The 20288-nt window shown below is 42.9% G+C and overlaps 1 protein-coding gene and 1 pseudogene across 1 annotated transcript in view; one reads left to right on the forward strand and one right to left on the reverse strand.

Moving 5' to 3' along the window:
• The window catches only part of LOC144678828 (uncharacterized), a 283752-nt gene that overhangs the window by 73258 nt on the left and 190206 nt on the right, over positions 1-20288 (reverse strand). Inside the window, exon 9 of the mRNA XM_078538774.1 lies at positions 6611-6732. Within this exon, the coding sequence (XP_078394900.1) occupies positions 6611-6732 (122 nt within the window). The remainder of the gene's footprint in view (positions 1-6610; positions 6733-20288) is intronic.
• Positions 6758-7734, forward strand: LOC144672260 (triple QxxK/R motif-containing protein pseudogene; annotated as a pseudogene).

The following is a 20288-nucleotide window of genomic DNA, read 5'->3' on the forward strand; positions in this document are numbered from 1 at the left end:
CTACAGAGAGCTGGCATGGACTTGAGCTGTAATGACTCTATGACTCTGTCATAATAGGAGCATATCTATACATGAATGACATGCTTAATTTAAAATTACTCAAAGATAGATCAAATTTGGAAGCCATTTTCCTTTGTCACTTCTACTATAGGTAACACAAATTGTTTATTTTGCCATTATCTATATTGTGCCAAAGTCTTGAACACCAAAAATCTGCACTCTTTTTGGAAAGAAAGGACGGCAATGCATCTGCATCTCAATTTTGAGGGTTGAGGTTTGGGATGGACCATGTTACAAAGGCTTTGTGCCCATTTTAATTCTGAAATTTCCAGAGAAGATAAGAAAGGCCATTTACTCCACACATCTCTTCACAGTACACGCATGAAAATGAGATGGATGGTGTAAGTTGTGGAATTTCCCCCATTTTCACTCACAACAAACATTATTCCCATTATTGTGTTCAGGAGAACTTTCCTGATCAGTATGTTTCCATTCCAATCAAGAAGGAGGCATTGCTGGATCAGGTTCTGGGACATGAGGTGAATCAAGCATCAGTAGAACAACATTTCAGGAACAGTGATCAGAGTACTCTAAGGTTTAGACTAGCCATGGAAAAGGACAAGGAGCAATCCAGAGTAAAAATACTTAATTGGAGAAGCACCAATTTCACTGAGGTGAGAACAGTTTTGCCCCACGTAAATTGGAATCAAAGATTGGCAGGCAAAACTGGAATGGAATAACGGGATGTCTTTAAGGAGGCAATGGGTTCGGGTACAGGCGCGATACATTCCCACAAGGAAGAAAGGTAGGACAACCAAAGCCAGAGTTCCTTGGGGGATGAAAATGGTAGAGAGTAAGATGAAGCAGAAAAATAAGGCATGGCAAATGTAGATAATACAGGTGAGAACCAGGATGATATTGAAAGTTCAGAGGGACAGTGAAAAAAGAAATAAGGGAGGCAAAGAGGCAGCATGAGAAGAAACTGGCCATTATAAAAGGGAATCCAAAAGTTTTCCATGGGCATATAAATAGCAAAATGGTAGTAAGAGGAAGGATGGGGTCAATTGGGGTCAATTAGGGACCAAAAAAAGGATCTACACATGGAGTCAGAGGCCAAGGTACTAAATGAATACTGTACATCTACCTTTACCAAGGAACAAAATGTTGTCAAAGTCATAGTGAAAGGGGAAGTATTTGCGGCACTTGATGGGCAAAAAATTGATGAAGAAGTATTCGAAAGGCTAGCTGTACTCAAACTTATAAACTGAACGGGACCGGATGGGATACATCCGAGGATGCTGAGGGAAGTGAGGGTGGAAATGGCAGAGGTACTGGCCATAACTATTGGCCAATCCTCCTTAGATAAGAGGTCTAGTGTCGGAAGACGGGATAACTGCAAATGTTACACCCTTGTCCAAAAAGGGTGTAAGGGTAAACCCAGCAACTTTTTAAAAATTCATCTATGGGATGTGGGCATCGCTGGCTAGGCCAGCATTTGTTGCCCATCCGTAATTATCCTTGAGAAGGTGGTGGTGAGCTGCCCTCTTGAAGCGCTGCAGTCCCTGTGGTGTAGGTACTAGGGAGGGAGTTCCAGGATTCTGATCCAGTGACAGTGAAGGAACGACGATATAGTTCCAAGTCAGGATGGTGAGTAGCTTGGGTGGGAACTTCCAAGTGGTGGTATTCTCATGTGCCTGCTGCCCTTGTCCTTCTAGATGGTAATGGTCCTGGGTTTGGAAGGTGCTGCATAAGGAGCCTTGGTGAGTTCCTAGATGGTACACACTGCCCACACTGTTTGATGGTGGTGGAGGGAGTGAATGTTTGTGGATGGGGTGCCAATAAAGAGAATGGTTTTGAGCTTCTTGAGTGTCATTGGTGCTACACTCATCCAGGCAAGTGGAGAGTATTCCATCACACTCCTGACTTGTGCCTTGTAGAGGGGGACAGGCTTTGGGGAGTCAGGAAGTGAGGTACTCGCCACAGAATTCCTAGCATCTGACCTTCTCTTGTAGCCACAATATTTATATGGATAATCCAGTTCAGTTTCTGGTTAATGGTAACCCCAAGGATGTTGATAATGGGGCATTCAGTGATGGTAATGCGATTGAATGTCAAGGGGTGATAGTTAGATTCCATTTTGTTGGAGCTGGTCACTGCCTGGCACTTGTGTGGTGCAAATGTTTGTACAGGTCTTGCTGCATTTGGACTTGGACTGCTTCAGTGTCTGACACGTAGTGAATGGTGCTGAACATTGTGCAATCATTAGCAAACATCCCCACTTCTGACCTAAAGATGGAAGGAAGGTCATTGATGAAGCAGCTGAAGATGGTTGGGCCGAGGACACTACCCTGAGGAACTCCAGCAATGATGTCCTGGAACTGAGATGATTGACCTCCAACCGCCACAACATCTTCTTTATACTAGGTATGACATCAACAAGCTTGAGAGTTTTCCCCTATTCCCATTGACTTGAGTTTTGCTAGAGCTCCTTGATGCCACACTCAATCAAATGTTGCCTTGATGTCAAGGGCGGTCACTATCACCTCACCTCTGGAGCTCAACTCTTTAGTCTATGTTTGGACCAAGGCTGTAATGAGGTCGGGAGATGAATGGCCCTGGCAGAACCCAAACTTAGCGTCAGTGAGCAGGTTGTTGCTAAGCAAGTGCCATTTGTTAGCACTGTTGATGACCCCTTCCATCACTTTAGTGATGATCAAGAGTATACTGATGGGGCTGTAATTGGTTGGGTTGGATTTGTCCTGCCTTTTGTGTACAGGACATACCCAGGCAATTTTCCACATTGCCAGGTAGATATCAGTGTTGTAGCTGTACTGGAACAGCTTGGCTAGCGGCACGGCATGTTCTGGAGCACAAGCCTTCAGTACAATTGTCAAAATATTATCAGCGCCCATAGCCTTTGTAGTATCCAGTGCCTTCAGCTGTTTCTTGCTATCACGTGGAGTGAATCGAATTGGCTGACTGGATGCTGGGGACCTCCGGAGGAGGCCAATATGGATCATCCACTTGGAACTTCTGGCTGAAGGTTGTTGCAAATGCTTCAGCCTTATCAAGGCACGTAGAATACAAAAGCAAGGAAATTATGAAGAACCTTAATAAAACAGTGGCTCAGCCTCAACTGGAGTACTGTATCTAATTCTGGGCACCACACTTTTAGGAATGATGTCAAGGCATTGGCGAGGGTACAGAAAAGAGTTACGAGAATGGTTCCAGGAATGAGGGATTTCAGTTACGTGGATAAATTGGAGAAGCTGCAGTTTTTCTCCTTAGAGAAGATTGAGAGGCAGTTTGTTAGAAGTGCTCAAAATCACGAGGGTTCTGGACAAATTAGATATGGAGAAACTGCTCCCATTATTGGAATTTAAAGAACCAACAACAACGAGGACAAATGTTTTTATGCAGCAAGTGGTTAGGATCTGGAATGCAATGCCTGTTGGAGGCAGATTCAATCATAACCTTCAAAGGGGAATTGGATAATTATCTGAAGAAATAGAATTTGCAGGGCTCTGGGGAAAGAGTTGGGAGTGGACTAGCTGAGCTGCTGTTGCAGAGGACTAGCATGGACATGAAGCGCCGAATGGTCATCTTCTGTGCTGTATCAATTCTAGTGTAGCTTACACAGGATATAGCAACAGAGGAACATAAGTACAGAAGTAAGCCATTCAGCCTTTCTGCCATTCAATGAGATCATAGTTGATCTATATCCTAACTTCATTTGCACACCTTGGCTCCATTTCCCTTAATATGCTTGGCTAGCAAAAACCTCTTGATATCAGATTTAAAATTTTTAATTGAGCTGGTATCTACTGCTTTTTGTGGGAGAGTGTGTCACACTTCCATTACCCTTTGTGTGAAGAAATGTCTCCTAACCCTTTGCTGAATGGCCTGGTTCTGATTTTAAGGCACTGTCCCCTAGTCCTAGACTCCCCAATGAGTGGAAATAGTTTCTCTCCATCTACCCAAGCAATTCGTTTCAAAATACAAACAAAAACACAATCGCCCATACCTTCTATTCCAGGGCATGCAAACCTAGTTTATGCAATTGTTCCTCATAACCAAATCCTTGCAGCCCTGATAACTTTCTGGTGATTTGGCTCTGCACACCTTCCAAGGCCAAAGTATCCTCTCGGGTGTGGTGCCCAGAACTGTACACAGTGCCCCACATTAAAGAAGGGGAAACGTTATTGTGAATAGATCTACCTTACAGAAATGATCCATTCAAAAGTGCTTCTTGCCAATATCTCAGGGCATACCTGTAATTTTGATTTTTTTTTTCTCTCTACTTCGAGCTGCACTTCAAAATGTGTCAGAGAAGGACACTCTGGTCACCAGCATATTTCCAACTCCAACTCAGAGTAAAAGATAATATATGGGGTTTCTCTACTTAGAATCTTGATGAAGAAGAAAGATAAAGAGCAACAGAGACTGTGGAAGCATCAAAAGAGTGTGACAACCTGTTATTATTCCTCCCCAAAAAATGAGACTATACACCCAGCAAACTCTATCAGTCACCATGTATGGAGCTGTCCTTTTGCTGACTTTAAAAGAATAATGCTGGAAATGCAAGACAGAAACATATCTAAGACTAGCAAGCTCAGAGTCACCAAAAATGACCCTAAATTTTTTTTTTTTAATTAGTGGAAAAAGGGCCTTGAGAAATCCTGTAGGAAGAAAGGGGAATGGGGATTGCTCGGATGAATATAAGATCATGAAATCACAAATCAAAAGTTTCTGCACTCTACCACAATATTCTTCTTCTTCTTAGGAAGTCCCTTGGATTCGAGGATGACTTGCTTCCACTCCAGGTTCGATACGTTCTGAGATGGTTGAAAAGTTCAATGTGCAATTTGCAGGCTCTGTCACGTGTGCGGCAGGTGGTGTTCGAAGGGCTGGGTAGATGGATTGTTTGGAGGTTTGTGCGTTCCCTCCACTGCCTCGACATCGCCTCGGCACGTTCCCGATGAAGACTCTCGATGTGTTCAATCCCTTCCCAAATGAGCCTTCTCAATTTTTGCTGGCCTCAAACCAGGGTCTCCCCTGAGTTGGCGAGTCAGGGGTGCTTTGAGGACATCTCTAAAGCATTTCTGCTGTCTTCCTGAGTTCCGAGTAGAGCAAAAGCTTCGGGAATCTGGTGTCAGGCATATGAATGACCTGTCGCGCTAAGTGGAGCTGGTTCTGAGTGATTAGCGGCTCGATGCTAGGCAAGTTGGCTTGGGAGAGGACATTGCAATTGGACCGCCTTTCTTGCCATCGGATTTGGAGGATCTTGTCAAGCTACCGCTAGTGGTACTTCTCCAGTGCTTTGAGGTGGCTGCTGCTAAGGGAGTACTGCACTTCTGGAGGTGTTGCCTTTCAGATGAGATGTTGAATCAAAGCCCTGTCTGCCCTCTCAGGTGGACGTAAAAAACCCCATGTCACTGTTTCGAAAAAGATCAGGGGAAACTTGCCGAATATTTATTTCCCAACCAACATCACTAAAAACAGATTATTTGATCATTATCTCATTGTTGTTTATGGCTAGAACAAAGCTATAAAGTGCTATGGGATCTTCTGAGACTGTGGATGGTGCTATACAAATTCAAGTTCTTTCTTTTAGCAAGCTGGCAATAGAAAACTCAGAGCAGGGATTAAGGTAGTTACTCAGATGGGCAAAAAGTGGGAACTGGTATTCCACAAGGATCGGTGCTGTTGTTAATTATTTACCGAAACAATTTGGACATGGTGATTGGAAGTAAAATTTCAAAATTTGAGGGCAGTGCCAAATTTGGGGGTATAATTAATATGAAGGAAGGTTGCACAGAATAAAAGAAGTCATTAATGGATGTGTAAATGTCCAGTGAAACTCAGTATAGCTATGTGAGAGATGCTGTATTTTTGTAGGAAGAATAAAGAGGCCACACACTCCTTGGAAAATAAGAGTCTAAGTGGGTTAGATGAGTAAAGGGTACAACACACAAATCACAAAGTAGCAACACAGATTAGTAAGGTTAGAAACTGCAAACCAAATTCCAGGGTGTACTTCTAAGAATTGGAAAATAGAGAAGTTGTATTAGGCTTGTATAGAACTTTAATTAGATCACATTTGGAGTACTGTAAATAATTCTGATCACAGAGGCAAAGAGAGACCTAGAAAAAGGAAGAGCTGCAGTGTGAAATCACAACAGTTAAAAATTCTTTCAATACTACACAGAGATCAGCCACCTACCATGTTGTTTTGTATTTATTTTTTTCTTTCGCATTATCAACAGTCACAGATTGCAACTCTTTTGAGTACAATCACAGTTCTTGGTTTCCGGGAGTGGGACATGAACCCACAACCCTCTGATTCAAAGGCGAGGGTGCTATGAACTGAGCCACAGCTGACCCAATGCTGTAGCAGGCAAAGACCAAAGGCTTATTTTTCATAGTCCCCATAGCTTTTTGCTGGCAACTCCCATACAAAGATTCACATTAAAGTGAGAGAACTGAAATGAGCCTTTATAGAATATTACGATGCAGAAGAGTTCATTTGGTTCATAATTTTTGTGTCAGTAGCATGCCTAATGCTGCCAATTACCCCACAATTAAATACAAATGCTCTAATTTTCTTTACCTTCTTGGTAGAGGATGGTACAACAAATCTAATAGGTTGATACTTCTTGTTGTAATTTCTGTTAAATATCCCACCAGTGAAGAGTTGCAGCAGTTTATAGGGGTACGGTGATGAATTGTATCCTAGAAAACAAGAAATATACACATCATGTCAACGTATGTAGGATTTGAACTGCAGTTTTTAGAGCCAGAAAATATAATGCAAAAGTTGCCTTAAAGACTTGCTAATAGTTTATTGTGTTTGCAACAGTGCTTCTGTTCATGATTTGTTTTCCCTAGCCTTTTTCCAGCAATTCCCTGACTGGGATGTATTTAATTAACAGTATGAGAGGGGAATCATCTATGAGTCATGTGATTGATAAGTTTTTGTATCCTTTTAGTCTAAATGCTAATCCATGATCATTTTGTTCATCAGGATTACTCAGTTTAACATTGATTATTTTTGCCTGAGTCATTTTGATCCATGCACTTGAGGCAGTTTTGGTCTTATTGCATGATTTCATCATTGACATCACAGGATCCAAAATACACTTTTTATCTTCAGGAAATCAGATAGAGGCCATTTTTAACTTTATGAAAAATGATTGTCAAGTACAAGCTTACCTTTCAGCCACATTCTATAGCCAGGATTAAATACATTTCTATAGCATTCACTTTTTGAGAGCCACACAGATTGATTTCAGCTTTCAATATAGATAATAATATGTATCGCACTAACAGTCTAGCCATCCATATAAAATATAATATTGAACATCACTGATAGTTAATGAAGCGTAGTATAAATACTTGTAAGGACTTTCAGGTTGGAAACAAGTAACAACAGATGCTAAATGCATACAAATGGTTAAATGGACCTGAGTGGAAAGAATCTCAAATCCTATTGACAGGTCTAACTTCCTGGTTCATCACTACCAGAAACAAATAGGAAAACAAGTTTATAAGAAAACCAAATCAGTTTTAAAAGCAACAAGATTGAAAGCAGAAGCCAAGAAAACAGCACCAGGAATAAGGGACGTGACACTCATCATTACAGCTATTGTGATTTTTCTTATGGCTATTTATGGTTTCCTTTATCTGAAACTCACCACAGAAGTCGACCTTGATCCAGACTTGGATGAAAATTAGGAAATGTAAAGAGACATTCTCCTCTTGTGGAGCATTGCTGGGATTTGCAAATGTATTTTGGACCATAAATAGACTGTTTTGACTTATCAATCAATTGCACTGCTACATATGGTTGATTTACTTCCAATCTCCTATTGCCAGGCATGTCATCTTGAAGCCTCTTTGACTCCAAAGAGACCAAGGAGGGTAATCATTAAATGATCTTTAGACAAATAACAAGTGCTGGTTTCAACCCTCACTGGACGGACAGCAAGAAAAGAAAAAAGAAAGAACTTGCATATACTCCTTTCATGATCTCAGAACATCACCAAAATATTTAATTGGCTATAAGCACTTGAAGTGTAGTCACTGTTGTAACATAGTAAATAAGGCAGTCAAACTGCGCATTGCAAGGTCCAATAAATGACCAAATGATCTGTTTTGCTGGTGTTAGCCAAGGGATACTATTGGTCAAGACACCACAAGAACTCCCTGCTCTTTGATGAATAGTACTGGGGAGTCTTCTGCATTCACCTGAGAGAAGACAAGACCTTACCTTAATTGTATATTAATTCTGTTTAATTGTATGTAGCTGATGGGTATTAACTGGAGTTTCACTTTAGCACCTATAAAGAGACAAATATCCAACGAGTTCTTGGGAATGAGGTAGGCCAAGTGGATCAAGTGGCAATAAGAGAACTTTTAGGGGACAGATGGAAAAGAACAAGGAACAATCCGGGGTGAGAAAAATTAACTGGGGGAAAGCCAACTTCCATAATGTGAGAATGGATCTGGGCAGATCAAATGGGATCAAGGTCGGTAGGCAAAATGGTACCTGAACAATGGGCTGCCTTTAGAGAAGAGATAGTTCAGGCACAGACAAAGTATACTCTTACTAACTGGAAAGGCAGGACAAACAAATCCAGAGCTCCCTAGATGACAAAACAGATAGTGATTAAGGTGAAAGAAAAAAATGGGTGTTTATGGCAGATGTCAGGTGGGCAATATAACTGAGAACCTGGCTGAATATAGAAGGCTCAGCAGGGAAGTGAAAAAGCACATACGGGAATCAAAAAGAGAGTATGGGAAGAGACTAGCAGCTAATACAAAAGGAAATCCAAACGTTTTCTTTAAGTATATAAATAGTAAAAAGGTGGCAAGAAGAGGACATTGGTCAGTTAAGGACCAAAAAGGAGATTTATTCATGGAGACAGGGGGCATAGCTGAGGTATTCAATGAATACTTGGCGTCTGTCTTTGCCAAGAAGATGCTGTGCAGGCCATGGTGAAAGAGGAGGTAATTCAGACACTTGAAAGGTTTAAAATTGATAAGGAGGAGATATTGAATAGACTGTCTGTACTTAGAGTTGATAAGACACCAGGGCCAGATGAGGCGTATCCAAGGATACTGAAGGAAGTGACAGTGGAAATTATGGAGGCACTGGCCATAATTTTGCAGCATCACTAAGACTCTGGGCTGGTGCCAGAGGACTGGAGAATTGCAGATGTTACATCTTTGTTCAAGAAAGAGTGTGAAGCCCAGCAACTACAGACCAATTAGTTTAACTTTAGGTGATGGGAAAGCTTCTGGAAACAATAAAAAATCAGGACAAAATTAATAGTCACTTGGAGAAATGCAGGTTAATTAAGGAAAGTCAGCATGGATTTTTTAATGACAAATCATGTTTAACTATCTTGCTAGAATTTTTGATGAGGTAACAGGGAAGTTTGATTAGGGCAATGGTGTTGATATGGTGTACACTGACTTCCAGAAGGCAAATAAAGTTCTGCACAACAGACTAGTGGGCAAAATGATAGCTCATGGAATAAAAGAAACAGTAGCAACATGGAGACGAAATTGGACGAGTGACAGGAAACAGAGTTTTTCAGGCTGGAGGAAGGTTCGTAGTGGAGTTCCCCAGGGGTCGGTGTTGGGACCCTTGCTCTTCCTGATATGTATTAATGGTCTAGAACTTGGTGTACAGGGTAGAATTTTAAAATTTGTGGATGATACAAAACTTGGAAACATTATGAACATTATGATTAGTGAAGAACGTCAAAGGCTCAGACAGGTTGGTGGAATGGGTGGATAAGGGGCAGATGAAATTTAATGCAGAGAAGTGTGAAGTGATTCATTTTTGTATGAAGAATGCGGAGAGACAACATAAAATAAAGGACACAATTCTAAAAGGGTTGCAGGAGCAGAGGGACCTGGGTGTATATGTGCATAAATCATTGAAGGTGGCAAGACAGGTTGGGAGAGCAGTTAATAAAGCTTACAGCATCCTAGGCTTTATTAATAGGGGTATAGAGTATAAAAGCAAGTAAGTTATGTTAAACATGTACCGAACACTGGTTTGGCCTCAACTGGAATATTGCACCCAGTTGTGTGCACCACACTTTAGGAAAGATGTGAAGGCATTGGAGAGAGTGCAGAAAAGGTGGTCCTGGGGATGAGAAACTTCAATTACGTAGATAGATTGAAGAAGTTGGGACCGCTTTCCTTGAAGAAAATAAGGTTAAGAGGAGATTTGATTGAGATATTCAAAATCATAACTGGTCTGGACAGAGTAGATAGGGAGAAACTTCCCATTGTTGGAAGGATCAAGAACAAGAGGGTGCAGATTTAAGGTAATTGGCAAAAGAAGTAATGGCGACACAAGGAAAAACCTTTTCATGCAGCAACTGGTTAGGATCTGGAATGCATTGCCAGAGAGTGCAGTGCAGGCAGATTCAATTGATGCATTCAAGAGGTAATTGGATTATTAATTGAAGTGGAAAAATGTGCAGGGCTGTGGGGAGAAGGCAAGGAACGCACAAGGTAAATTGCTCCTACGGAGAGTTGGTGCAGGCATGATGGGCCGAATGGCCTCCTTCTGTGCAGTAACTATTCTGATATTCTGTGGCTTATTAAAACTGTGGTATGGTTGAGTTAGGAGATGTATGCATGTAATGTTTAGCTCTGTAAATAAATGTAAGACTGAGTTAATAGTGGCTCCCAGTGCTATCATTCACCGACTAACTTTCAGGACATTAACACCTTGGTCTAACTTCTCATGCACCAGGGGTCAGGAACTCCTCATGTGTGGCATGTAAAGCAGCGTAATTCACCATAAAATGTGCAAATTCATTATCCAGCCTCACAAATACAGAATAGACACCATCAAATGATGATTCCACCAGTTGGATACAGCTTCAACAGCAGCACCAAATTCTGGAGATTTGACTCTGCATAATAATGTACCAACTTTCTATTTAGGAATTATATTTCATTAATAGCCTTCTATTTTCTATTATACATTCTATTTTTGGCAACTTCATAGATATTAATACAGACGCTGCATGGCCTCAGTGCATCTGAGTTAGGAAGGGGAAAATCAGTTCCTCATTAACGTTTTCCTGCAACTCCCTTTGAAAGCACATGTTAGGTGCTGAGTGAAGACAGAATCAAGTTTCAATATGATGCCCATTGCAGTCAATTAGCTTGCCAACACTCATTGCCTAGACTCACACATGAAAAATGGCCATTAGCTGAGGTCTTGGAGGGTATCTGACCCCAGCAAGGTGCCAACAACTCTAGTGGAAATGGGAAGAAAAGAGAATTGCTAAAATTTAGAAATGGAGAGCAGAAAATAGTTAAAAAGAATTTGGAAGGGGGAAAATAGTACATTTTGAACAGTGTAATGTTTTTACAGTAGACTTTTAAACACAAAAAACTAGGTTATAGTGGAGTAAGCCAGTTCCATTGGAATTAAATGAAACATCAGACTCGGTACAGAGATTGTAATAAAGCCAGTCTTAACATCAAGAGGATCCAAATTGCTTTCTGTTGTAATAAAATACAGATTTTTTTCTGCTGTGAATTGCTCTGGTGAGGTTTCTAATAAGTTACATTGTACCTATAGATTATACATATAACACTGACAGATGCTGCAAATCTTTGTTTACAAAACATTAAAGTTTCAAAGAGTCGGGTATACAGCACCTAACACAAGGGCCACAGGTTTGTACGCACAATTCCATGCCAGCTTTCTATTATTATAGCCCACAAAGGTTGTGATTTTCTATCCATCAAAGTGATTTGGCAGAAGAATGTGGGTAATTTAGCACAGAAGTGTAATTTCTACCCCATTCAATTTTAAATGGAACATTGTTATTCAGTGTTGCTTTTCAATTCCTTTGACTGGGCGTTGTGAATTTTCACAGCCTTCTGGAGACATTTTCTAATGCTATACTACATTCTCTTAGCATATGTTGAAAAATGTGCCTGTGGTGCTCAAAGATTACGAGGGATGGCATCCAATAACTGGGGGCTAACTAGCAATCCAGTGTTTTCACCTGAAATTATTTAAAAAATAATCATTTTTATTCATTAAAAAAACTTACAATGGGAGGGCAACATTCTGTTTTAACATAGTAGCAAGGCTCAGCACAGTTCAGCAAAGTTAGTGGAGTAATAAACTTGGCATTCAGTGCTCAATCATCTGGTATATTGTTTGGGTGGTGTAGCACCTTGATTAAGAGGATATGAAAATTGTAATATAAAGGAAACAGAAGACTGAAGGTGTTTATTGTGCAGCCTGTCGATCCCTCTGGTGTTGCCTATCTTTCTGTTTTTTATCACAAAAACAGAAACAGAAATACCTGGAAAAACTCAGCAGGTCTGGCAGCATCGGCGGAGGCATCGGCACAGTTGACGTTTCGAGTCCTCATGACCCTTCAACAGAACTAAGTAAAAATAGGAAAGGGGTGAAATATAAGCTGCTTTCGGGGTGGGGGAGTGCTTGTTGGGACAAGCAACCAGTGATAGGAGGAGATAACCAAAAGATGTCACAGACAAAACAACAAAGAGGTGTTGAAGGTGGTGATATTATCTAAAGGAATGTGTTAATTAAGAGTAGAGAGCAGGACAAGCAAGGTACAGATAGCTCTAGTGGGGGTGGGGTGAAATAATACTAAAAGGGCATAAAAGGTATAGATAAACAATGGGTGGAAATACATTTAAAAATAGTGGAAATAGGTGGGAAAAGAAAAATCTATATAAATTATCGGAAAAAACAAAAAGGAGAGGGAAGAAACGGAAAGGGGGTGGGGATGGAGGAGAGAGTTCAAGATCTAAAATTGTTGAACTCAATATTCAGTCCGGAAGGCTGTAAAGTGCCTAGTTGGAAGATGAGGTGCTGTTCCTCCAGTTTGCGTTGAGCTTCACTGGAACAATGTAGCAAGCCAAGGACAGACATGTGGGCATGACAGCAGGGTGGAGTGTAGAAATGGCAAGCGACAGGGAAGTCTGGTTAATGCTTGCGGACAGACTGGAGGTGTTCTGCAAAACAGTCACCCAGTTTGCGTTTGGTCTCTCCAATGTAGAGGACACCGCATTGGGAGCAACGAATGCAGTAGACTAAGTTGAGGGAAGTGCAAGTGAAATGCTGCTTCACTTGAAAGCAGTGTTTGGGCCCTTGGACGGTGAGGAGAGAGGAAGTGAAGGGGCAGGTGTTGCATCTTCTGCGTTTGCATGGGAAGGTGCCATGGGAGGGGGTTGAGGAGTAGGAGGTGATGGAGGAGTGGACCAGGGTGTCACGGAGGGAACGATCCCTACGGAATGCCGCCAGGGGGGGTGAAGGGAAGATGTGTTTGGTGGTGGCATCATGCTGGAGTTGGTGGAAATGACGGAGGATGATCCTTTGAATGCGGAGGCTGTGCTCTTCTCCGCCGATGCTGCCACACCTGCTTAGTTTTTCCAGGTATTTCTGTTTCTGTTTTTGTTTTGGATTTCCAGCATCCGCAGTTTTTTGTTTTTATTTCTGTTTTTTATATCTGGGCTCCATACTGGCAGTGCTGTAGGTCAACAGGACAGCCCCCCCAGAATTGTGGCAGCATGAGCCTTTGGTACACAATGCCCATCACATATTGATCTTCATAGTCATCACTACAGTCATCTAACATGAATTATGCTTCCTTCTCTGTTGATAGCGTCACTCTCAGGTACGAGGGACACACACCCTACATCTATTGTTTTTCTTCTTAGGCAGTCCCTCAGGATTGAGGATGACTTGCTTCCACTCCGGCTCGATGGGTTCCAAAATGGCTGATAAGTCCAGTGTGCGATTTACATATTCTGCCACATGCATTTAGGTGTGCATGAGGAGGCAGCTACATGAGTTGATGGGAGGTTTGTACACTCTGTCTAAAACCTTGACTTCGCCTCTGCGTGTTACCAATGACGTCTCTCAATGTGTTCGATGCCTTTCCAAATGAACCTTCCCCATTTTGATCAGTCACAAGTAAAGGATGCTTAAGAGTCAGAGGTCATGTTTGACCTCTTCAGGGATGTTTTGAGGACATCTCGAAAACGTTTCTGCTGTCCTCCTGAGAGTCTCCTGCCACAACCGAGTTCCGAATAGAGCAGTTGCTTTGGGTGTCTCGTGTTAGGCAAACTATGACCTGTCCTGCCCAGCAGAGTGAGCAGTACCTCGACGCTCGGCATGTTGGTTTGGGAGAGGACACAACTTTTGAACCACCTTTCTTGCCATCAGATTTAGAGGAAATTGTGAAGCTGCTATGGCTACTATTATGATTGTACAGCATTTTCTTTACAGCTACCAAGCTAATTTTTTTTATTACTATTTAATCAGTAAAGGAAATTCTGGGTAATGGCATATACCATCAGCTTTATTGTGTCATTTGTGTATCTCTAACAACCCCTAGTACTTTCAAGGATTTGTTTTACTTTTGCAGTTAAAAACCAAAAATACTAAGGGAAGAATTTTCCCCCCGTTGTGGGGGGGGGAGAGTTCAGGAATGGGAGCGTACGGGCGTGCCGCCATTTTACGTGGGCGGGCCTTAATGTGACGTCTGCCAGGAAGCGCTATGCGCTCACTGTGTGGGCGGTGGGGATTCCCTCAGCTGGGAGTGCGCTCATTCAAGCATGCGTGCGAAAGAGCGCACTCATCTCCCCGAGGCTAAGTGCTGCCTCAGGGAGATAGGCGCCAAATTCAAAAATGTGAGATATAGAAAAATAAAATTTCCCTACATGTCCCCTCATTTAACAGTGTCACATAAGTTGGGACATGTCCATCACTTTTAATTAAACTTTTATTAAATATTTAAAAACTTACATGAAACCTCATCCTGCCCGTGGATGAGATTTCATGCTTTTTCTGAAGCCCGCCATGGCTCCCAGCCTGCCCGCCAACCTTAAGGTTGGACGGGCAGGTCCTTTAAATACTTCAATTAGTTTTTAAATGGCCTCAATTGGCCGTTGACAGGTCGGCGGGTGCACAGCCGATTTGGCTGCGCCCCCGCTGACCTGAAAATTGAAATGATGTGGGGTGACGTTGGGAGTTCCGCCTGACGTCACCCCGCATCATTTTACGTGTCGGCAAGTGGGCCCCGCCCCCCGCTTTCTGAACTCAATCTCCTGCCCTAAATTCATATTGTGCAGAAAGATAAAGCAAATTCAGGCTTTACATTTCTGTTCCTTGTTACTTTTTATTTAATAGCAATATTTCTTGTCGCTAATTATACAAGAACAGGCATTCTCAAACTTTGTAAGCAATATTTTTTTTGCCTGGCCATGCACACAGGGTTACTTAAATTTGGTGGGGCAATTGCCTTTCTTTATTCTGTGCTTCCTTTCTTTATCAATACATTACACTATGTGGTTGCTTTTAACTTGGGGCGGGATAAGTGTGAAGGAGGCCGAAACAGGAAGTGTACCTCGAAATTTGGAAGGTGCCAAGGCCCATCTGGACCTCATTTTAATAACTAAACTAACTTTCACTTCAGGAGGGGTAGGAATAGCAACAAGGCTGGTGAGCAGGAGCAGGAATTTGAGGGACTCTTGCCAAGAGACAAAGGAAGCTAAAACCACCTACTCCTCCTTATTTCTGCTCAACTGCTGACAACAACTAATTACCCAATCAAAGTAGCCAAAACATAGCACATATGTTCATAAAACCTTGCCTTGCCATAAATTTAGCTCTCAAACAGGAGCCGAAAATGGTTACACTAAAGTATGATTTTACTCCACAACATTTGTACAAAAATTTTTTTTGCTCAATTTTATGTCTTGAGTCTATGAGTTCACTACTTGAGTAAACTCAAATTGCACGCCTTCATATATACTTGTTAGTTGATGCTCGCTATCAATAACGGAAAAAGACCGACATAAGAACAAACTGTGATTGTTTATTGCAACAGGAGGCAGAGCACTAAATCCTTGCGAGCTCCCACAACCACCTCCAGCTCTAGACTTACAGTTAACCAGTAGCCCGCGCTAAACATTGATTGGTTAGTAGTGTCACATGGTTAGTCCACTTGCATTCTCTTAAAGGTACATGGTACTCCACTTTACCACATCCCTCCCCCTTTACTTAAAAAATACAGTTGACAAACTTAATAACGTGAGCTATTTACACTAATAACTATTTACAAATCAAGTCTCTCAGGAAGCTTTCTCAGGTGAGTTGAGTGTTGCAGTTCAGCAACCTCGGTTGCTTTTTTCAAGACTTCCTTTTCAGGGGAAAGCTGTCCATTAGGTTCCTCAGTGGATGATTTCATCATCTTCTGGGTGCAATCACGTTCACTCCTGCTGCCCCTCCCCTCCAAGCTGGTACAGATAAAGGGCAACAAGTACAAAGCAACACACGGCGAGCTGCATGAGGTGTGAAGGGAGGAGAAAGAGGAAAAAGAAGAAAAAAAAGTTTCTTTTCAAGGATTATCAATAACTCCTCTTTTTCTTCCTCTGTGTCCTTTTCTTGGTAGCACTGTTTCATATCTTGGTCTTCTGTTTAATTTCGCTATTGGCTGAACTAGGCTCAGGCACAAGCTGAATGTGAGTGAGCTTAATAGTTGGGTTTTCTGACAGCTCTTCTGAGAACTCAGGGCCTTCTAGTTTTAAAACTTCAGGGCTTTTACGCAGCTGCTGCTTCAGATCTTTCAATTCTTTCCTATTCTCATTTATAGTTTCCTGGGAAATCTCATATCATTGCCCCTTCTCAGCTAATTCATTCCTTAACTCGGCCAGAGACAGGTTTAACTCTTCCTTTTCTTTATATCTTTTCAGTGGCACAAATTGGGAGCTGATTGAATTTTGTAGTGCACGAAAGTCCTTTAATAGGTTTTCCTTTTGTTTTTGAAGGATGCTGACTTCAGCTTGAGCTCTGTCCCGGTGTAACACTTCTACAGGCTTCTCCCATTGGGTCTTCGTGCACTCATTTTTCCTGCAGTAATGCTTCTGGTTTCCAATTGGGAACATAGCGGGCCCTCAAGGTTTATCTCTCCCAGCCAGTTCCTTCCGAAAAGACTCGGTCCCCTGTCTGGCGTTACAAATAGGGGTAATTTTGCAGGCTGTTCCTCATACTGCACCTTGACTTGACATATCCCTTTTCAGTCTTATTTCTTCACCTGTGTATGTTCTCAGTTTAGTGTCCAAAACTTCCAATCTTAAAGGATGTGTTCCTTTATTCAAGTATCTGAATCTATGCTCTCCAATGACAGACATTGACGCTCCAATATCAACTTTCATCTTTACGGGTTGTCCATTGACTACAATGACTACTTGGATTGGTTCGGTTTTAGCCACTTTCAGGTTATATAATGAATGGATGTCTGATTCTATTTCTTCTGGTTCTTCCATGAGACATATTTCACGATTTCTCCCTTTGTCCTTAAAATGCTGTCTCAGCCTATCTCTGCAGTGCCGCATTATGTGACCATAGCGGTGGCAAAAAAAGCATTCGACTTGTTTGAATTGTAGATCACCCACTGGATGCCTGGATGCATTTCTCTCATTCATTTTGTGGCTTTTCACTGTGGTACTGCTGTTTTTTACTGATCTGTACATAGGGGGCGTTACCCAACTTTCTGCGGAGTCCGATGTTTTCGTGCCTTTTGTTGCCAGTCTGTCCCGCCCTATCAGATGGACGGTCCCATTTTGTGTATCTCTTATAGCTTCCGAATTTCTAACAGCACTTTCCATGTCTGTGGCTAATTCTAATGCCTTATTGAAGTCTAGATTAACTGTGGCTAGCAAACACCTTTGAATAATATCATCTCCAATCCCGCATATCAGTCGGTCTCTCAACATATCACTAATGGACCAGTTGGATTCACCGGATATAAATGGCATGCACCTGGCGAGCTGCACTTCACTCGTGACTTCAAGGTTTGTTTCTGTCGCCTATCTTTCACTGCACTGCTCTCGCAGCTGCTCCGACTCTATGCCAAGGCTGCTCAGGCAAGACCAGTGGGAAGGGAAGCGGGGGGGTTGACTGGACAGAGGCAAGGGTAGGAGTGGAAGTCAGACGCTTGACTGGGAGGAGGGGATGACTGGTGCAGAGGAGCACAGGGGTGGACAGAGACACACGACTGGGGGCATAGCTGCAGCACAGAAGGAATGGGGTGGACAAAGACACATGATTGAGGAGGGGGGTACTTAAAGGAAGAGGGGGGGATAACGCTGAGGCAGTCCAGAGCAGTGTGCACCATGTAGTCAGGGCCAAAAATTATAGGCAACCCGGGGCAGTGCACACCATGCTACAAGGCTATGCCTGTCACGCATGTCTTGGTCCCAGTCCAGGGAGGGGGAGGGTCTGTCTGTGCTGTGTCAGTCATTCACAGCATGGTGCATAAGGTGTGGTCCTGGGCATTGGTGGCTTGGTACTGGGTGGCAGACAGTCACAGTCAGGGGAGGTATCTGCAGCCTGTAAATGAAGAACTGATTGGTAACAGTGGGGCATTCGATGGTCTCATGGGGGTGTCTCGGAAGGTCACTGTGCATAGGGCCTCAAGATGAGGAGGGATGTGGTCAACATGGGGCATGGGGACATGCATAGAAAAAGGTTAGGCGGGAAGACAGGGATATCGACTAGAATAATGCAGAAACTCAGCTACCAGTGATCCTTAAGGTTGTGCTACAGCTATAAGGGAGGACCTGGGGATTGAATGCCTGGAATGAGGGCAGACCAAGGGTTTCACAATGACTCCACATCGTGGCAATGGAAGGTGATCATTGCAGGGTAAGGTTCAATCATGTCTCCCAGCTATTTTTCCACAGACAAAAGGAGGCAACGCTGCCTTCTTCATGGCTTTCATGCAGCTGAGGAGAAGAAGGGTCCATCGCCAACAGGCAGGGCAAAGGGAAGAGCCTCGCCCTGAGGAACATGGGCCAGTGAGGTCCAAGGAAGATCCAGAAGCAGAGGAAGAGACACCAATTCCACAGAGAAATTTGACGTGACCCAGGGTGTACTAAAGACACCTCTCTCACTTGCAAATGAGTGATAGAGTGCACAGAAGCCTCCGTTATGTCAAAAGGATGTGGTGGCTCACATCTTCCACATTCTTCGGGATCTGATGCCACACAGACTGGGAGGCCATCCATTGCCAGTTGCTGTAAAGGTGACTGGTGCACTCAGCTTTTTTGTGAGTGGCTTGTTCCAGGAGTCCACTGGGGATCTCTGCAGAAAATCACAATCCTCCACTTATAAATGCATATGAGAGGCCACTGATGCCCTGTTCAGTAAGTCACACAATCACGCCCAGTTCTCCCTGGATGAAGCCCGCCAGGCTGCGCTGCCAGAGCAGAGGTCTCTGGCTTCCCACAGGCGTTGGATGCCACCGACAGCACTCATGTGGCCTTAAGAACTCCCTGGCAGCAGCCACTACCATTTATCAATAAAAAAGGTTTTCACTCTCTCAACTTGCAGTTGAATTGTGATCACCGAAAGCAGATAATATAGGTCTGTATGAGGCACCCTGGGAGCATGCATGACTTTTTTTATGTTGAGTCACTCACAGGTGCCACAGATCTTTGAGGGCCCTCAGCACATTCAAGGGTTGGCTCATTGGTGATAAAGTTTACCTCCAAAAGACGTGGTTAATTATTCATCTCAGCTTCCAGTGGGGTCATTGAATAACATGAGGCACCCACACTGGGTTAAACCTCTCTTGCTTATGTATATTTAAAACAATCCTCATGACTAACAAGGTCCAGTGTGATTAAATGAAGTTACAGGCACAATTCATGAACGTACAGCAGGGGGGTGGATTTTATGGAGCCTACAGGGCGGGAATCAAAGTGTGCGGTGTGACTTAATTAGACTGGATGCAAAATTTCAATTTCCAGATGGCGGTTTGAGATGCAGAGATAAAGTTAGCGGCGCCTTTGTGGTGCATCATTCGGCAACCACAGAGTGCTTCAGAGGAGAGGTACAATGCAGCTCATTCTGCAGCAAGCTCATTGTTTGAGCAGACCACTGGCTTGCTGAAGATACATTTCAAATGTCTGGACCAGTCAGGCAGCGCTCTCCAGTACTGTCCCTAGAGGGCGTCCTAAATCATCGTGGTTTGCTGTGCTCTACATGGAGAGATGGAGGAACTACATGTCTCCTCCGATGAGGACGTCGCTGAAAGGGATGACCTTGAAGAAGACGATGATGTTGACGCCCCACAAGACGAGGCCACTGCATGGGCCAAACGTGACAGATGTGCCCATGAGACCCTTATAGCGACAAGGTTCCAGGGTGATGAAGGCAACTAGCTCATACGAACCTATTTCACTTGTCCCCTCAATGC

The sequence above is a fragment of the Cetorhinus maximus genome, chromosome 3, assembly GCF_964194155.1.
Source record: "Cetorhinus maximus chromosome 3, sCetMax3.hap1.1, whole genome shotgun sequence".
In the NCBI taxonomy this organism is placed as follows: Eukaryota; Metazoa; Chordata; class Chondrichthyes; order Lamniformes; family Cetorhinidae; genus Cetorhinus; species Cetorhinus maximus.